This window comes from Syngnathus typhle, linkage group LG7 (assembly GCF_033458585.1).
Source record: "Syngnathus typhle isolate RoL2023-S1 ecotype Sweden linkage group LG7, RoL_Styp_1.0, whole genome shotgun sequence".
Taxonomy (NCBI): domain Eukaryota; kingdom Metazoa; phylum Chordata; class Actinopteri; order Syngnathiformes; family Syngnathidae; genus Syngnathus; species Syngnathus typhle.
The window spans coordinates 15,161,554-15,181,974 of NC_083744.1; the positions used below are offsets into that span (position 1 = coordinate 15,161,554).

The following is a 20,421-nucleotide window of genomic DNA, read 5'->3' on the forward strand; positions in this document are numbered from 1 at the left end:
CGTGCATTATTGATGGCAAAAAGTATTGATTACCAAAGAGTCTTTTTAAGTCTGTCAGGAGAACACCAGTGGGACGTCATGCCGGATTTAGTATCAATGCCGAGACCGGGAGACTTGTCAAGATCGCAAGAAAGATGAATGCAGCAATGTGCAGAGACGTCCTGGAAGATAACCTGCTCTTGACCTCGGGCTGGGGTGACAGTTCATCTTTCAGCAGGACAATGACCCAAAGAACACAGGCAATATATCAAACGAGTGACTTCAGGCTAACTCTGTGAATGTCCTTGAGTGGCCCAGTCACACTCCAATCTGATTGAATATCTCTGGAGGGATGTGGAAAATGACAATTACGCTCCACATTTATCCTGATGGAGATTGAGAGGTGATTCAAAGACATCGTTTTCAAAAAAAGATTTGTGAATACAAGAGCTCGTTTCTGTCCCACTGCATCAATTGAATGGCCATTTTACTGGTGTGCTTTCCTTGACCACTTGGGGGCAGTATAGGACACACTGACAGATATACTGTTCATTGAGACGTCTCAACTCCTCTCAGATCATCACAAAAAAAGCCATAGCATTTTTGTCATTCTTCACAGAAGATAAAGAACATGTGACTGGGTAGTTTTGTATTATCGGTCGACATGTGTTGCTGCACCGTTTGTGTCCCACACGTGGCTTAAAGGGTGCGGTAATTCAAATTCAAAGTTTGTGTTGGAAAGATTTTTAGAATTTTTAATCGTAAATGACAAGAGATTGCGAGGGGCGGGTCCCCTGACATTTGTGTCTGTCTATTCCTCTAATCACGAAGCCTGAAATGCTTTCAAAATACGCTTCAACCGTCACGTGTCGTCGTCGTACATGACAAACTGTCACGCAGGCAAAGGTCGCGGTGGGAGATGCGCACTCTATTACGCAGAGTGCTCGGCTTAATTGCTTCATGCCACATCTGCTCAGTGAAGATATGGGATGAAATGTTTCTGGAGAGACATATTCAATAAGCCCCCCCCCCCCCATAAGTCAGTTATGGTGGTGTAATGTAGGTGACATTAGTAGCGCGAGTTCACACTTGGCAACTACCTTGAATCAATACTGATTGAATCCAGTTCAGGCTCACCCGAGTCCGCCCAACTACGGCCGAGGGGCTATTTGTGGTCCGCCATCCATATTTTCTTTCCATTTTTGAATGTCATTCCTTTGCTTCTTTTGATTTTTCTAGATGCGGCACTGGGAGGAAAAAGTTCGCACACCCCCGATCTGTCCAAAGCCATTCTCCTCTGATTGGATTAAACCAAGCCGGACTAGCGTTGGGCCACAGATGAACCAATGTTGACAAAAAGTGCCCATCAAAACAAGCCATGTGTTTAATTGCATTAACGCTGGAGACGATGTCAGCACACTTGAGCGTCAAGCAAAACACGGCAATGAGGTCACAAAAGTGTCCCGTGCTTACCTTGCAGGCGAGATGAGCTACTTCGCACCCCCCGCACCCCCCCAAACGTGCCTACCCTGCCAAGTGTCCTAAATACTGAGCTCCATTGTCTGTCCCAATGAGATGCCGCTAAATGGAGGTGGGAGGCAGGGAAGGTGGGGAAATAAAGAGAAGCTAATTCCCGGGCAGAACAGAGGGACTCATGCAAATGGGGTGCAACTCAAGACGCCTCCCACAGTCAGGGGTCTTCTTTCCTTCTTGTCCGTGGCCAGGCTGCTGTTTAATCTTTTAAGCCCTCTTGTCCCACCAGCACACACACACAGACACGCAAGTCGTCATAAGACGTTCTTGCCCCCCCCTGTTCCCGCCCCCCCTCTAATACCCAGCCCAGCAGTGCTAGAGACATATGATCAGCATTTCCTAAGCCTCTACTTCACTGAATGTACATTTATATATTTTTTGGTTTACACAGTGGCTGGTAGTTGTAGAAATAATAGTATATTGTTCAGATAATCATTACTGGACAAATTTAGGGGATAAAGTGAGAGTTACCTGAGCAACTGTGATGTCATTTTCGGTGGATAACAAAATGGCCGCCGCCGGAAATGGCTAAAAACAGTTCGGTTTTGCTGCTAAATTCATGTTTCGCAAAAGAGATGTTGTGTTTAGATAATCTGGGCCGCATCGAATTAATCATTGTGAATAACATTTTCTTTTACTTTTCTGACAATGATTGTACCGTTTCAAAAATGTTTTTCTTTTGTAATAGTAACTCGAATGGAAATCACAGTCCCGCGACGATACACAAAAGAGCCAAAATAAATACGCTTATTTTCCCCTCTTATTCCTTCATTAAACTTGTTTTAATTTGCACTTCATCGCTATGAAATTGAAAAATCATCCTCTCTATAATCGCCCAAATGGCCCTGCGCTAAAAAGGCGTAACAGTATTTCACATTCTCTTTATTTTTCTGTCTGGTGATTACACAGCCACTTTGATTGCTACGCCAATTGCCGTGCATGTTATGTCGGAAATGTGCCGCGCCCTGCTTTCACACTTGATGTGCTGCCGCGTCTGTCCAAATACGAAGAGATACATATTTATATGCATTCTTGTGAAGTCTTTTCTAAAAGAAAAGAGCAGACCTTCCAGCATCTTTTATCAGCCGCTTTTGAATTTATTTGCTTCGGTTGAAAAACCAAGCGTGTACTAAATGTACGGAAAGGAGATTTGAAATTGGGTTCTCGAGCAGATTTCGTCAGATTTATATTGTATAGTCTGGGTAGTCTAATCTAAACGCTTTAAAGATACGGAAAAATAGAGCACAGCGTGTCCCTTAAATGATCATCTTTACCGCCTAAATAATGACGGGAATAGTTTTAAGTGGGCCCCGAAACCGTGTCCCACTTTAACGTGCACTCATGCTTAAGAACAGGTCAGTGAATCGAGATTACCCACCTGCTCAACATGAATAAATTAGCTTGTTTTTACGTGTCACTCGTGTTATTTCCATGTACATTTCAACATGACACACATTCGATACGGCTGAATTAGATAAGTGTTATAAACAATATACATAAAACATCCAATTCAAAAGGTTTTCAGAGATAGGCCACCGAGCCGGTTGGAAAAAGAAATTGCTTTTTGCAAGCTTTTAACAGCAGAGCAGAAGATTGGAATCTCAGTGAGCAGCCAAAAGACAAAGACATCAATTTGACCTCAGTCTGCAGTGATTAAGGGAAGAATGAAGTGGTTTGGAAGAATGAAAGACAGCCTGTGCTTTTTATTGATGAATATTTGGCAGAGGAGAAGATTCAAAACTGCGACCTTTTGACTGCGAGGCTAACCACGCAACCACCGGCCGCAATGTAATAACTACTGGCAAGGAAGACTTATTCACCGTCAGATTATTATTTTTTTTGCCTTAAATATTAGACATTAGGATTTTTTTTTGAGTACCCACTGGCGGAGCTAGGATTTTTTTTCTTGGGGGTTGGGTGGGGTAAAGAAAATCTCAGCGGTCTGCAAAAAATTTTTTTACAAACCAGAATAATTCTTCAAAAAATGCTGATGGAGATTCATTATGTTTATTCCTAGAGGGGATGAGCTCAAATGTGGAAAAATAATAATAAAGGCCAATTATTTGGCCTGGAACCTGGGTGCTATTGCCCCGAGGCCCCCCTTTCTAGCTCCGCCTGTGGAAGTACCCAATACTTTGTATCAGCTCGTGTTGAATTGCTCAAACTTTAATAACTCTTTAAACGAGTGTATAATAAATAATTGCCGAGGGAGAATACTTTTATAGAATGCACTAAATCAAAAACATCCAGGGCAAAATCATTATGATCAAATTCTTTCAACATCGTTTAGTCAATCAACCCTACACTTAGCTCATTTGCTTAATTTGCCATGACCTACTAATCTACAAACCTTGCACCCACGCAAGAGCCTTGCTCTCTGAGCAAAAAAAAAAAAAAAAAGCCCTAACTTTTATTGTCCAGCCTTACAATGTTGGTCAAAATAAATAATGCTGACATGAGAAACAATCCCACAACATACATGAGTGAACAACGGACATATGATGACGACTGCTATTTCCTCAATGAGCATATAGGGCAAAGGCTTGATATGACTTCAACGCATTATGCACAGCAGCGAGAGAAGAAACTACAAGTTCAACAATCAATATTTTATGGCTGCCTTGGCTGCTCAAACAAGCGCAAGAAAAGAAAGGCAGAGATTATTGAAGAAGTCACTTGCGCATATGTGTCACAAATCTACAGAAAAGCAATTGGATTGTTGCTCTGGGCCTAAGTCACAAAGTCGATAAAAACATCTCTTCAACGATTGAGGCGAGTTTATTTATTGATAAATTTTGGCGCATAGATGCCACAACAAAGCACTCATTAGGGATTCACAAAATGTTCGTAGGCGGTACGCAATCATGAACCAATGGTGCATAAACAATGGATTCAGTATCATCAACAATATTAGCTAGCTTGAATAACATGCTAGCATAAACCGATGTGACATCACGCGTAGGCAAACAAATGTACGTGCTAGCAAGTCACACAAGTTATTAAACTTGGATTTTGGTTATTAGACACAATAATAAAGGTTACGGAATACAAGCTGCTTTTACAATTAGTTCCATATTCTCAAAATAAATTAAATAAAACAAGCTGGTTTGCCTCATCCGAATTACTACTTTTAAGAAACCTTTCCCAATGACTTTAAAATGATGACACACTCACACACACTCGGGATCCTTAACCTTTTGCAGCGTGCCCTACTTGTGACCAAGCCTCAGGGGGTGCGAGGTGAGGAAATTGCCGGTGAGGTGACATCAATATTGTCGAGAGAGTTAAAAAGCTCCACGTCTAACTGGTGAGTGTCGAGTATGACATTACTTCAATGGGGAATCCCATAAAAGTGGAAATGAGATGCATTTATATTGCACATTTTATTACATCGAGTGATGTGTCGTCCACGGCGACAATGTGCGTTGCCATGGAAATGAACGACAAGTGTCTTCACTCAACCAGGACACAACATTGGGGCTCGGGAATGAAGGATTCGTGGAATACGTTTATACAAGCTGAGATTTCATTCCCTCGGGCATGTATAGGTTTCTATAAAACTTTTTTTGTGGGCATTCAAAGTCAGCTTCTGTTTACAACCTCTCACCCTCTTCTGTCCTTCAGTTTCCCTTCCCTCATCTATAATGAATGTTCTGAAGATATCCACTTCCTGCAAGTGGACCTTGCCCCCATGGAGCAGGTCCAGCTGTATTGATTCCTACGCTTGAGTCATTAAGGCGAAGATAATAAGATTTTAGGAGTCATTGTGTATTTTCTGCATGGCTCTCCTCCCTCCCCCTCTGGGATTCGGTGCCAACGTTCCACCTGCATCTTTTTCAGCAAAACATTCATGCATCCATTGAATGAGCAAATGAATGCAGTAGGAATAATAATCCAAACTTTTTTCTGCTGCCTATTAAATCAACAATGTGAATTATGTCGCTGAGCTAACGCTAATGCGAGCTGTATGTCGTGTCGGCTTTAAGGTTCATTAAACTGGATACTTAGCATGTGCCCCCGACCTCTTCTTCCTTTGAGCCAGCAGGTCTTCACACCGTATATAGGTCACCATTGGCATTCAAGAGGCTGGCTGACCACCCTGCTCTTTTTAGGACTGAAATGAACAATCGCTGATGGCCTGCAGCATCTGAAGACAACAATGTTGGTGGTTTTTAAAAAAAAACATTCAAAGGAGTTGGGCGGGGGGCTTCAGCGGAGGGGTCAACGTTGCCTCGTCGTATCTCGAGCGCCATGTAGGGTGTCTTTAAATAGGGCAATGTTCACGCCGACTGAGCAAAAAACACAATGTATAGCTTGTGGGAGAAATGCAAAGAGACACCAGGAAATATGTGAAGAAATCGACTGTCAGGCTACGCTAATAGTAATAAAGCTTTAAATGTAACTGTACGACGCAACTTTGGGGCTAAGCTAAGCAGTTTAAGGGCTCAGACATCCTCCTGAATTGAAAGTGCGCCAGATAAAAGCCTCCTCTGTGACTCCACTGACTGCTTTACACTCTCAGGAGTGACTCACGGCTTTTACGCCGTGACATACGTATTCATGTCTGGTCAGCAGAAACTCAAATCCAAAATGTTTGGACTCAAAATGTAAACTGTACTCATGGCGACGTCAGGCGAGTACTGCAACACTAACATAAAACAAGTAATACAAAAGGGCAATTATAAAGCTAAAACGATTCTCGCTATGGTATCAAAGAACCATTCCCGTAAGCTCCGCCTCCGGTGGAGCACTAACGAGCACTATCCGCCCTTTCACTGTTGTTGTTGTTGTCTTCTGTGGCAGGGGAATTAGCAGAAGCGTGGCCCCTCCCCTTTTCATCTTTTGTGTATTCATGTGTGTGTTTGTGTGTCTTTGAGAAGACTGTCGTATGTGCTGATCTATGACGCCGTGTCCTTCACACCAGTGTGTGTGTGTGTGTGCATACACTGCATGAGTGGAGCTGTGTGCCGCTGATAACACAAGTGTATCAAAGAGAGAGTGTGTGGGTGAGAGTCCGAGTCGGATTCACCTCTGGATGCCCTTTGCGCCACTCCCAGCTGCTGCACGTTCCTCATAAATAATCCATTTGGCGACAGCGGCCACTGTAACACTGACACATTTCAAGTGGTCACACGTGCAGTGTTTGGTGGCCGGCCACTCGCATGATACTACCGAACACTCAAGCTAGCGAGTTAGCGTACAGCTAATTTGGTCAATTTTGAAATCAGTCCGCTTACCTGGCTTCAAAGTTAGATTTTGTGGTGTTACAGAAAACTATAAGATTTTCATAAAACATTTCATTAAGATTTGAACTAAAACATTTTAATGGCACAGCCCTTCTTTTGCATGTGCCAGCATTTTTTGGATTAGTCACTTCGATAAAATGTGAACATTTCCTTATCCCACAAATGGCGACGAAATACTCACATTAAGCCTGAGCTGTAAATTGAATGGGGTTCTTCTTTAGCCCATCCTCCAAGCTTGATTAAGTCGGCTTTGTGTAATCCTGCTAACACTTTAGCTGGACTCAAATATGACCATCGTGTTACGTTATGATCTCTGAAATTAGCAATATTATTTTTTATACAAGTCCCATTCGATTATACGGGTGTACCTAATGAAATGTCAGTAACTGGAAAAGAAGTTTGCGTACAAAAGTTTTCTTTTATTGAGCAGACTAATAGCCGGTGATTGGAACGTTTTCAGACTCTGCGAGAGATGATTACCTTCTCGCAGGAAATCGACTCTTTCCGGCTCCTCCTTTAGTCTAGACGGCCGATAATGACAACAACAATGACATGCAAATTTGTGACTCATGCCTTCATTTGTATTCAATTTTCAAATTAACTCTAACAAAGGTTGTTAACCTTCATCAGCCTTTTTTGTCCCTCTTTCAGTCAGCGAGTAATGAGAGCAAAAAGTATATTATCATAACCCTGACTTGAGTCTTGCTCCTCAAATAACACCAAAAATGAGCTCTATAATCCGAAACAGGATGGGTTGCCGCTTTTCATGAACCCGTTTGTCTTCTCGGGGGCCAAATGTGCCGTTGCTAAGCAAAACTGTGAGGCTGTAATGTCGGCAGCATGAATTAGCAGATTGCAACAAAAGCTCCAGCAGCTAGCAAGTGAGAGCCAAGAGAGAGAAAGAAAAAAAAAAACTGGAGCGCAATTAGTCCACAAGAATCATGAATAAGTCAGCCAGAGTCTGTCCATCCATCCATCCTAACGCTTTTCATGCCCAAGGATGAAAACTGTGGCTGAAAATATCAACGTTTTTGTGTGGGGACCTTTTTAAAGCTAGCTATTAGCGCTGTTGTATTGTTTGCTAGAACATGACCCAGGTGGTTACATCACTAGCGACGGTGGCATGCAAGCTAACGCGCGCGGTTGACCTGCCAGTTGAAGAGCGAGGGCCGCGACAAAGACCGGCCTTCAATCGAGAGGGCTACTTAAGCTTTCGTCTTTGCGAGCCAACATTAGACATGCGGCAAAAGCGTTTCTTTGAGATCTTTGGAGAGGATCCGAAGGGAAACCCGAGCGGTTTTGTCCATTTCACCCAAACCGAATGCTCAATAAAGGCGGCGAAAAGGTTCCAGAAGCTCCGAGGCTGACCAGCAAAGCAAACATCGGTTGCCCGCGGCCCGGAGCTTTTATTCGCCGTTTCACCGATTGAAGGAATGAAGGAAGAGCTCCAAATGCTTTGTTCAACCAAACACCTTTTCCCCCCCTTTTGGACAGAAGCAGAATTAGAAAAAGCAAGTTAGTAGCGTTAGTTTACAATCAGCGTGACGCAGGGTCGTAACTTTAAATCGATTTCCCGAGAGAGGAAATCTTTTAGTGAGAAGAGCGTTCCGGAAATTACAGCGCATAATGGATTATTTAATAAAGGAGCAGCAGCGAGGTACAAAACAAACGAGGGAGCACTATGCTAGCTAGCTATGCTAGTTTGATGTAAACTTTTAAACTACAGCAGCGTCACTTGTCGACCGAAATGATCTGGTTGCCAAGGCGATGACAGAGCTGCTACTCTTCCCACTACCATCAACTTGATTTTTTAATCCGATTTAATCTGTGAATGCCGTTAATTGATTCAAACAAAAGCCGTCTTTGGGTGGTCGCAACTGAGACAATGCAGGTGAACCAACAGTCGGCCGTAGCGGCAGCACTCGCCGAGCGTAATGGGATTGCGATGCTTGAAATGCACTTCACTCACTTTGTCGGTCCGCGAGGAAGCTAAACTATTGATCCGAAAACAATTTAGCCTTCCAGCTGTCCTGAAAAGGGGAAAATAGAACGCCTCGAAATGTGTAACGACACGTCCCAGGAGGTCAACCCCCCCCAACACACACACACACTTTGACATGCGCTTCACGTGCCAGGAGGAATCCTTCGTCTTTTCGGGCCACGTCCTTCCCTAAACCCTTCGTTCGTAAATTCTCACACATAAAAATCCATCGCCTGACGGTTCGGGGTCAACCGAGTGCTTTTCAACCAAGGACGTTTCTGCTTCCTTTAGTCTTCCCACAAATGTTGTTTAGGATCCGTTCAAATCAAGAAGACTCATCTGGCCTGAATCACGACAGTGAAACAAACAGGTTCATGTTTGCTCCGCATGAGAAATAATAGGCGGCATTATCATGCCCGGCAGTCTTGAATGCTGATCAAGCGGCAAGACGTTTTGTGTTCCTGTCTGCCGCGTATGCTCTTAGCGCCATAGCAACAGGCCGCGTTCAAAGGCCCTGGGAGTGGCTTGGACCCAATGAGGCTGCTCTATCTAATTGGGCAGCCCGCAAACGCCGTGCGTCTTGTTCTTCATCCCGGCCGCTAAAAAAAGATAGCGGCCGAGAGTATCCGAACAAACGGTAAACTGAAACGATCCCGCGATGAACAACGAAGAGGATTAGGTAGACAACAATGCGGCAGATTAGCAAAAATATCAATGCTTGAGGCAATCTAATCTTTGCAATGAGGCTAAATAATGCCTTTTATGTATGAAGTATTACACTTTAATCATCTGTACAGCTTTGTGAGGTGACTTCAATGCATGCTATTTGCCATAAAAAAATGCTATTGATCATTTTGATTAATATCAAACCGTCCATTCATTTTCTTTATGACTTGTCAATACGACGGAGGCTAATTTTTGATAATCGTAAATATACACACTGGTTAAAAAATACTCGACTCAAAAATGAGCTCCCATTAATGACACACATTAGTGCCATCCAATTTCCAGAGTAAGTGACCGAGGAAAGCTAACAAACACAATTTCCGAACACCGCCTGCTTGTCTGGCGTACATTAACTCAATGGAAATGGAGCAAATCGGATTACGACTCATATTTGGAATCACTTTGAAAGCTCAACAAACAATGTGAATCACGGAGGAAGAGTGGACAAATGGTTAGTGAAGGTAAACAGAGACGATGGCGTTCCCCTGGGCACCATCTTAGGTCCTCTTGGATTTCTTATAGGTCTTCACTACCGCAAATATCGCTGTTTGCTCAGTCCTGCTATTCTTCGATCAGTCCAATTTGTCTGGGCTGCCTATTGAACCTCGAGTTTTATTCCAGGCACTTAATAATCGAACCTCTTCATATTACTAACCATGCTGACATCTGCGGGATTTTGACTTCGGGACCTTTCATTTTGTGTCGATTGTCTTGTCTTCATTGGAATGTGTGTGTTTGTGTTTCAAATGCTTTAAAGGAGTCCTTTGACCAAAACCCGTCATTCTAAATGTACATGATTTTATAATGTCTGATAGCAGTCATGCCAACTACAAAATATATTTGTCAAGCAGCTTTAAACCTATAAATAGACAAAAACAAGAATAGCTATGGTATCATGTCCCAGACTATAAATATTCTTCCCCCTAAACCACACTAAAAAGAAACACTTATGAAGGTTTATCGGGAAAAAAATCAGCCAGAGAATTAGACTACAGATGAGCTCAATCAGTTTAGAGCTGAGCAGCTTTGACTCAGTGTGACTATGAGTAATCATGTCAAATCTGCCGATAAAAGCAAGCCCCCCCCCCCCCCCCCCCCCCGCCTCGTCTCCCTATAGAGAAGGGGGGCGAAAACGAGTACAGTGGCCAACATAAATGCGAAAATCAGCACTTGGTATCGCAGTCATCATCGAGCAAGGTGTTTATATTTAAATGTCTTTTTCTCTGCTAGCCGATATAGTTAGCGGCGCAACATCTTGGGATAAATAAGCTGGATTTGCATAAAAGGGGATCACATTTGGAAAAAATTTACTCACGCACATTTTGGCATCGCAGGCATGCAGAAAGCAGCTAGGAGCCGAGATAAAGTGCAAACGAGGACTTTCTCCTCCTCAGGCATGAACAGAGGAGAGCGCTGTCTGTCTGTCCATGTGTGTTTGTTTGCAGCCCGAAGACGTCATGTTGTGCCTCCGCCTCACAACTGTACCATTAGTGCATCTCGCTATTGATTGTCCATTTGTCAACTGGAGGGCCAACAAAAAAAAGGGGGGAGCAAGCACGGAAAGAAAGAAGACATTTGTAAAGATTGCGCAATCAAGCTGCAGTTTGACAAGTTGAGAATGTAACAAACACAAGTTCCACTTCTCCAATTTCTGATTGGAAGGCCGGGCAAATATGTAAATATAATCCGAAGCGTGACCTTTTACGAGCGCCGATACAGATCACCGCTCAATCAGAGAGAGCCGGTACAACTGTGACCAGCAGACTGTGGGACTCCATTCAATATTACTTGACAGCACCATTTCATTAGGGCGCTCTATTTCTTTTCTTCGGGTCGACTCTGGTCGGTGGGCCGAAGACTCGGAACGAAAACCGCAAAGCATTGAGCGCAGCAGTTGAAATAAGACACAATATTTACAGCGGCATACTCTGAATTCATAGTCTCTCTGTGATGATGTCACATTTTTTTTACCGATCCTTCCTAACCAGTAAACCAGATCAAACTTGAGCGTCCAAAACAACAAAACATCCCCCAAGCCCTGCCAGATGCCCACATCTCCCTTCACATGAACAATCTTTTGTCCGGCTTTAATTCAATCGGAGGATCACATCTGGAAAACCATCTAATCACCTGAAATCACTCGACAACGGCAAAACAAACATTCAGATTGAGATTTATTGTTTTACTAAGTCCCCTCGCATGAAAATGTCAAAAAGGGAGGCCATGTCTCCATGATAAGCTTAGAGGAAAAAGCCATCGCCGTCACCCTTGTGGCCATCGAACGCCAAGCGGCCTAACGGCGACGACAGATGCAGCGGGAGCCTTTAAAAAGATCGCTTGTGTTGAGTCATTTGTCGTGACAGTGAAAGAGGATGAGAAGAGCCGCGTCCTCATAATGCATCAGGAGCCCGCAGCTAGCTAGCGCCGGCATGCGTGCCAGCATTGTAGCAAACTTATTACAAAATTCATTTTCAAAGAGAAGGAGTTTAACCTACTTTGGAGAAGGGCTCAATTTTTCTTTCACCTAACAGAGGGTCTATCCTCGAGGCTGTGCGGGGGGGGGGGGGGGGGGGGGGGATACACAGCCCAAGATGCATTAGCAGTAGTCCTTGCAACATTCATAAAGTGCTCCACCTGACAGACGGCCATGCAATCGTTTCTGACAGGATGGAGCATTTTGGCTTTTTTTTCTTTTCAACACAAAGCTCAGTAAAATATGGCAAAAGGTCAAATACTGTGTTCACTAGAAACGATGATAAAAATTGTTTTGGTGTGCTGCTGACAGATATTTTTCAATTTCCCTCGAAGAAAAATAAAAACATCCGGCGGAACCTGTTGGTGAGGTGATATAGTATAGCAAAACGGTTATAGCAAACTCCTTGACGCTAATAATTGCCTCTGTTAGTATTAGCCTTAAGCTAGCCAACTAAATTCTAATTAAGTGTCTGTTCTCAACATACAACGTGTAATTCAGCTTTCTGTTTAATTTGACATTAAACTCCAACTAAGAGTGACAATAAACAACCTGACACCTCTTTTTTTTTTTTCTTTACCAAAGGAAAAAAAAAGAGAATATTTTCAAATTCTATCTGACAGTCACCACGCAGCACATCTCAAGTTTGTGCTTAACAACGCAGCAACAACAACAACAAAAATTATTCGGACAGCTTGGATTTTGAAAAACGCACAAGTTATCTCAAGGCACCATTGAAAAAGAAACATTTATTTTTTTTAATTTCACATCTAATACACTAAAGATTTGACTCAGTTATCTGTTTTAAAAATCAAATGTGGTCCTCTTGTCAAATAAAGTATTCCTAATAATTCGACTCCCTTGTTTATCAGCATGTGTCAACAATATTACACATTCTCTGACACTCATAATAAGCGTTACCGACAGATTTCAACATCCTGCAAGAATGTATCATTCAAAATCACTGCACAGGACGCGCCCATGGGTACCACACCTGCAGTCCAGTCCTGAACCACTGCCTCACACAATCCCCTCTTGGAGACACACTGCATCATTTGCATTGCAGTTACTGACTCTACATGTTAATGCGACCCAATCAGAGGTAGGTGACTTTAAAGCAAGGTGTGTTGTGTGCATAGTAACACACGTCACAAGGATGTGCGTGCATCATCAGCACCACTGTGCAAGTGGAACAGAAGCCCCTCCACTGCACGTCCGTCCGACCACAGCACCAAAAAAATAAATAAAAACACAATTTGATGTGCACCTACGGTCTCGCATTCTGCATTGCGGTGCGTGCAAGCTCCATCCCACTGACATGTAAACAACACTCAATCCGTCACCAGCAGCCGCCGAGCTGTCAACATTCCCTGGAAATCCAAAATGTGCACACGCCAGCCAAGCCTTACCTTACCTTGCGCGGAGGGCGAGCCTCGTGCGTGGGGGTCCGTGTCGTCCCGGACAACGACGCTCACATCTGCTCCAGTACCGCGACGCCGGCCGCTCGGGAAGGAGCTGAGGAGGAAACTGACGCGAAGAGAAGGGGAGAGTGAGAGACCCGCGCGGTCCGGTCCCCAGTGGGTTGGGAGGAAGGGGCAGTGTTCGCCCTCGCCGCTAGAGGGAGCCAAACGTGTGGTCAGGAACGAGCGGAAGTGTAATAAAAATATTGAATTTTAATAATATTATTTGCGATATAAGTGGTTCGAGATACAAATGTCATTAGGAAAACAATAAAGTCATTACCACTGTGTCATATATACCAAAACGCAACACTGCTCCTATTTTTAATGAACTGAACATCTAAGACTTTTTCTATGTAATCAAAAGGCCTTGTTTACATTGTTTATCAGAGAATAAAAAAAGAGTAGCAGCACTTAGCTTTAATGTCCAAGTGAGTCCAAGAACGCTGCTAACAGTTTCCAAGGAGATGCGTTCTTGTTTCCCCAACATTTTTTTTTTCAGCTCACCTGTGTGTCAACTTGAATCTCTTCGTCACTTCCTGTTTGCGCTTTTTTCACTTCCGTCATTATTTCAACCATTTAATTGATTTTGTAGTCTTTTTTTTATTCACAAGTATTTCAAATAGTATTTTCTGAAAAAAGGGAAAAAAATTAAAATATGAAGAAAAACTAAAAGTCTACACATTCTTTTAGCTTTGATTTCACTGTTTCCAAAATCAAGGCAAATGAGCTCCTGTGTCAATGATCCAATGGAGATAAAATCTGTTAATTTACAAGGATTAGATGACTTTATATTAGCACATTACTGCATGGAGTGAGTGTACACAACAGCAACATTTATTTGTTTAAAGGCTTTACCTGCCTGTTTCCAGCGGGCCCACATGAAAAGGGCACATCTCGTGATGGCAAGGCCGTGACCATGTGTCAATCCAAATCCTCAATCCCGGCGGGATTACATTTAAATCTTGGATGTAAACAGCGCAGCGCAAATAATACTCTGATGTTGTGACAGCACCCCCATCAATAATGCAGTGATCTGTGAGGGAGAGTGGCCTTGAATTAATCAAAGGACTTGAGCCCACTTGGATGCAAGAGGGGGGGGGGCTTGAATAAATTCTTCTTAAAATGATAAATACTAAAATAATCCAGAACCATGATATGCTATGGCACCAAACAGGAGGCTTTACTCTTTTTGAACTTTTCCTTTTACTTGCTTTATATTTTTTTCCCGTTCATCGAATCTCATTTCATCGACAAAGCTTTTTGGAGGAGGATATTATAATTTACAATAAGAAATTGCTGAGTAAATACAATTTTCCACTCCGAGAGAGATGTCGTTGCAGTCTGCCCAAGCAAAGAGTGACTTGGTGACATAAGAACAGCAAGAATATCAATTTTGCGCTCAATTTATTCCAAACGCAATTTGTGTTCAACTCTCGAACAAACACGACTTCTCTTACCAAGCAAACAGAGACGAACGAGGCCTCGCTGGTGTACGACAATGTTACCAGGCTGTTGAATAAGAGGAAGAGCAAACGCGCTGCTGTCTGGAAGGAAGAATGGGAGGCTGTCATCTTGCCGAGGAGAAGGAGGAGGAGGAGGAGGTTGGCGGTGATAAATGAGGATTTAGCCTCAATGATCTTGCGTAGGGGCTCAAGCAAAAGTACCCCCCGCCCCACCCCCCCTCATCCTCACCCCCTTTCACCCTTCAACTATATACACATGGGACTCAATGGGGGAGCTTGGGGGATAGGAATCAGGGTGTGGAAAGGATTATAACGAAGCAAGTCATGTGACTGGGGGAGGCGATATGGACGTGACTATTGTGCACCAAAGGACGTTTGGGTTTGAAGATGGAACAATGAAAGACTGACTTGTTTACCTTGAAGAACAGAAGACTTGAGTTCGGAGTGGAAATGTGGCACAGTCCCCACCGCATGGTTTTGGAGACATGCTTCATCATCTGGCCCACATTAAAGAGGATTTGTGCATCATCAAATTGAAATAATACCCTGTTTTTTAATAAAGGGTTGGAAATGACAATTCATCAATGACTTGACAAAATAATCGAAACATTAAAATAAGCCCTGGAATCGTGTTAAAAATAATAACTATCATTAACTACATCCTGCTTCACTAAGTCTAAAACCTCTACGGGCTAATGTTCAGAGGTTTCAGGTCAAACCTGATTGCAGGTGGACCTAAAAAGCTGCTGCACATGCAGTTCAAGCATGGAGGCCGGAAGATAATGGACGCCGAGGCAGACGGGCGGACGACGCAAAATGAATCCGCCGGGAATTGGATAAGTGGTGGGAGTAGGGGTTGAAGGACTGAAGGATGAGGGCAATCAGAAAAGGGTGGTAAGAGGGCAGCTGCTTGTCTACATCAGCGTCAGTGCATGGCTGTCACTAGGGGGCGCTCAAGTATTAACACCAACAAGCCTTGAGTCACAATTGGAGGAACGTGATTGTTTATTCATTCAATCGAGCTCCCGTATGAAGATCCATACTTTAACTAAAACAAAAAGAAATTACATACAAACAACTGAAGTATTGTGTTAGTACAAATTTGTTTCTTAAATACAAAAAAAACCAAGCTGAAATATTGTTGAAAACATTTTTTTTGGCAGTGTAGAAATGTGTCACCCGGACAAGCAATATCTGGAAAAAAAGTAATTAAATCAGGCGTATATGATTTGTCTCTGTCCAGTTTGTTACCGAATAACATCAAGTATGTACACAATGCACAGCAAAAAAGGATTACTGTATATTTATATATATATGTATATATATTCTCTACATTTAATAGTCCTATGAACATTAGAAATCATGCACGTCGCCTCCCTCGCAAGCCCTGTACAATCCACTTGAAGGGTATATTTACATATTTCAACAAAATATTCTACAAGTCATACCATACCATAATAAAAACAAAAGTCAAACTTGATGCAAGTTAAGAAAAAAGAAACCTTGATCCCATATAAAGGCTCTCAAGAAGCGTCGTTAGTACAAGTCAACACATTATCATTGTAAAAAAAATGGATAAAACGTGTGGAAGCTGCAGGATATTTTCATTTTTAATGTGGTCGTTGCGTTGACAACTCAATCAAGCAATTAAGAAAGTGTGCTGCTTATCCTGAAAAAAAATCGGCGCCAAATTTTCCCCCGTAGACCCAGCCCTCAATGACAAAACAAAACTCGTAAAAGCAAAAATCTTATTACATTGGCAGAGACAACTCAATCCTGCTGAGGAAAATCTGTAACGGAGTTAAAATATTATTTTACATATTAGGTTTGTTTGATTTCCATAAAATGTATCCCCAAATCCTCTATCTTTATACTCATCCAAATATTTCTTTCAATCAATTGAAATTAGACTTCATCAGCTCATGCAACAAGGCTTAGTTAAGACAGCACTAGCTTGATGTCCCAGCGTGTTTTGTCATAAATGTAATACGGCCCTTAGCATGAAGTAAAGGCACTAGCACATCAATTAGCAAAAGTCAAATTAAGGCGCACATTGGGGCAGGGGTGTGCATGGTTTTGGATGGGGACATGCCATGCCACGATTCATGATGCAACAATCGACTAGCATGCCTGTGATTCTCTCGCTTAATACGGAGAAAAAAAGTCTTGGGTCATCATAAGCTTTGTCATGTTTATCACCATATTTGTATCCACTTTTAGGTGGCAACCTGCTTCCTGGTTTATGGAAGATGACGGATGGACAGTACCATTATTATTTTGGTGGGGTACTGGTCCATTGGCGCCCCCATCCCTGAGCACCGCAAAGTATTTTCGCTAACTGAATGAAAAGTAGGCTAGCGAGCTAACAAAACGAACCCCAAAACAACACACCATGGAGGTAGCAAAAATGTGTACAAAGTTTTGTATGCTGGCTAGCATTTAGCTAGCCAAACAGTTGCAATGCTAAAATACCATTACAGTTTTCTGGAAAATTGTTATGTTTTGCTACGTACAGATAGCTAGTTTGTGTGCTAACGAATCTGATAGCAAGCTAGCAATTTTGCAACTTACAAACAGAAAAAACAAAACTGTTGGTAGAAATGGTAGCCACTTCTAAAAGGAGAGACTGGAAACCAAACCATACTGGTGAAAATGTCTATTTAGTCCAAAGAGGGGATGTTAATGGTAAAGGCCTTCGGTTTTCGCCTTCCTAAAAGCGTCTCAGTGAAGGTTACGCCATGCCGCATACATGTCCTTATTGTTGGATGGTGAGGCTACACGAAGGAGTTCAAGGAGTTCATGGCATTAATCGGGGACGGCGCCTCAGAGCTTTCGAGGCCCTCAGCGCCGGTGGTGGTGTCCCGGCTGGCGCTCTTTCCGCTATACTGGCCGATAAACGAGCCGTCCTCGTTGAACTGGCCGTCGCCTCCTTCCCCGTAGTCTACTAAACTGTCATCACTGTCGTCCCGCTTAACCGTCCCGCTCGATGGCGTGCGGCTCCCTTTTAACGGTTTATGGTCCTCATTGTCACTGAAGGAGAGAATGACATGCAAGGCGTTAGAGGTGATGAGGATGATGTGCCGGATGCAACTTTTTTTTTTTTGAGATGGAGCGAACAGTTAACGTTTTCCACTGCTTAATGTCTGGAACTGAGGTCACATGATTCACGGGGATGACAGATTAGTTAGATCATTTCAATTTACTCAAATTTACTCATCTCTAAATCAAGAGATATAATGTTGTATGAGAGATCGATAAATTAACACAATATCTGCGGTAAATTAATCACCGGTGTAATATTTCGTAACAATTTCGAATTTGTTTAGCTCCAAGTCTGAAAAAAAAAAAATTCAGAATGATTCGTTGGTTTCCATCAAGCAACAGGGGAATAGAAGTCAAGCAATGTCACACTGGTTGGATTCCCCTTGAAACCAAATTCGACATGAGGTGGTCACATGTGTTGTGCTGCAGCGTCACAGACACATAAAAACGCTGTGATTGAAAACGAAAAAAATGACGTCAAAAGAAATGCAACCAATCCAGAAGCAAGCATGATTGTCTTCAACATACGGCTCAAAGAAACGTAAATTATCCTTCATGTGCATGAGTTGAACGTCAATGACACGCAAGCATAAAGCCGTCATGATGCTGAAAGGTTTGTTCAATTTCGGCACGGCATGGGCAAAAGTATTGGGTCTTCTCAACTTGATTGATGTTGAATTTTGTTATGCTAGCAAAAGTATACGGAGCTGTAAGAGGCAAGACGGGTATGTTTGGGGCCTCAATAAACTTCTATTTCTCCAGTCACACCTGGCGTTCCCCACAGCTCTATCTCGGGGCCCTTTCTTTTCATTATCTAAGTGCTTGGATCACAGCTTTTGCAAATATCAATGTGGATGTTGGCTATTATGAGAATGTCAAGCAACTATTGTTTTCGGCTAAACCACAAAAATTTAATAAAATGTATGTCAATACAATTGCCCAAACAACTTAAGTATGTCACGTCCAAATTACAGACTGACTCAGACACCACAAAGGCTTTATGACTTTGCAAATATTCAACTTGATGACTGACAAGCCTGCGATGCGTTTTCAAGCGAGCGATTCTTTTTTTTTTTTCTTCTCTTCACAGTGACACCCACCCTCACACAAACACACATGTAAGACATCACCCTTACCTCTTTTTATGAGGGATTCCCCCTACATGAATTCACGTGTAAATTGTATGATGCAGGGAGCAAAGAGGTCTCGCATGTGACTTATTGAGGAACTAACAAGCAAGTACGGAATCGGAAAAAAAATTGGCTTACTTATAACCCCCCCCAAAAAAATACAATTCCGTTGCTACCGCTCTCCAAGTAACAGAATCCTTACAACATGCATTGTTCGACCAACAATCCATTTCAACACATTATAAGCTAATGCATATTTTTAATATCCTCATAAAGGTATATCAGCTCACAACATGCATCCCACATATATATAACTAAATATTTTCCTGTACATATAGATATGCATGTTAATATCAATTCTATAACTCACATTTGGATATACATACAAAAAAAATATATAAAGTACTTTAAGAAAAAAATACTTGTTTGGACCCCATCATATTTATACACATTACATCATAAAAAACATGAAAACACAAAGACGATATCGAGAAATGTTGCAAGTAAAGTGCTTGGTTCTGTGCGCAGCCTCATTCGGGATGCTAACAGGCATAGCTTAACGGTGAGCTTTGATCGCTGTCTTGAGTAGCTTATTCATAATATGTTGCAAATGAATTAATTAAATGGAAGAAACAGACCCTCCTTTCATCCTGAGAACCTGAAGAGTCTTATCGAGCAAAGAGTCCAAAAAATGTGCCATCCACGGACGTCCCGCCCCCAAAAACTAAAAGTGCTTTTTGGCTAATGGAGGGGCGGGGCATTTCCTGTTCATCATTGTCAGTCATAAGTGGTAAAAAAAAGAGCTCCAGCCCAGCTAGAAAGTTGCTGGGTTTAAACGGGCAACTGAGTCTTGATCGTGTTCTCTCACCTGTATTCCCCAAAAGTGCAGTCTTCGTCTTTCATGGGCTGGAACTCCGGGTCTGTGTGCGCGTCCTCCTTCTCTTTGACTACGCCCGAAACAGGAAAAGAAAAATTAGCCACTAAAATAGCATCACGTGTTTTGCCGCTGTTGTTATGGCAACAGGGTTTGCTACATTGTCTGTCCACATGTGCTGCTGTAGCGTTTGTGTTCTATCATGTCACAAATACAAAAATGGAAGTTATTTTATGCTAGCTTACCTGGATATTTGCCTCCTTTGTTCCTCTGGATGAAGCAAATGATGAGGAGGATGAGGATGAGGAGGGCGATGGCACACATGAGGCCGATGAACCAACCCTGCGTGGCGATGTCCACCTGTCTGCTCGCCACAGCTGTCAAGCAAAGGAAGGAAGACGCTTTCACCTCATCGGCTTTCCAATGGCGACACGGAGGAACGTTGTTCTATCTACTGGCTCAGCAATGGGTCGTGATTGGTTAACTTGCTAACCACTTTCATGACGGAAGG

General features: G+C 42.7%; 2 protein-coding genes across 4 annotated transcripts in view; both read right to left on the bottom strand.

Moving 5' to 3' along the window:
- Window positions 1-13,902, bottom strand: part of cntn1a (contactin 1a) — a 31,127-nt gene extending 17,225 nt beyond the window's left edge. Inside the window, exon 1 of one of the 2 annotated variants that reach the window (XM_061283867.1) lies at window positions 13,353-13,902. The gene's annotated coding sequence lies outside the window, so the exon portion shown is untranslated. Of the gene's footprint in view, window positions 1-13,347 lie in introns of both variants that reach the window. The other variant, XM_061283866.1, reaches the window with a different exon arrangement.
- A 1,984-nt stretch (window positions 13,903-15,886) lies between these two features.
- The window catches only part of LOC133157441 (neuronal cell adhesion molecule-like), a 28,257-nt gene continuing 23,722 nt past the window's right edge, over window positions 15,887-20,421 (bottom strand). For both annotated transcript variants that reach the window (XM_061283959.1, XM_061283958.1), the window contains 3 exons: window positions 20,156-20,287; window positions 19,905-19,983; window positions 15,887-17,894 (listed from right to left, as the gene is read on the bottom strand). In XM_061283959.1, coding sequence (XP_061139943.1) covers window positions 17,639-17,894; window positions 19,905-19,983; window positions 20,156-20,287 — 467 coding nt within the window. In that variant the 3' untranslated portion in view covers window positions 15,887-17,638. The remainder of the gene's footprint in view (window positions 17,895-19,904; window positions 19,984-20,155; window positions 20,288-20,421) is intronic.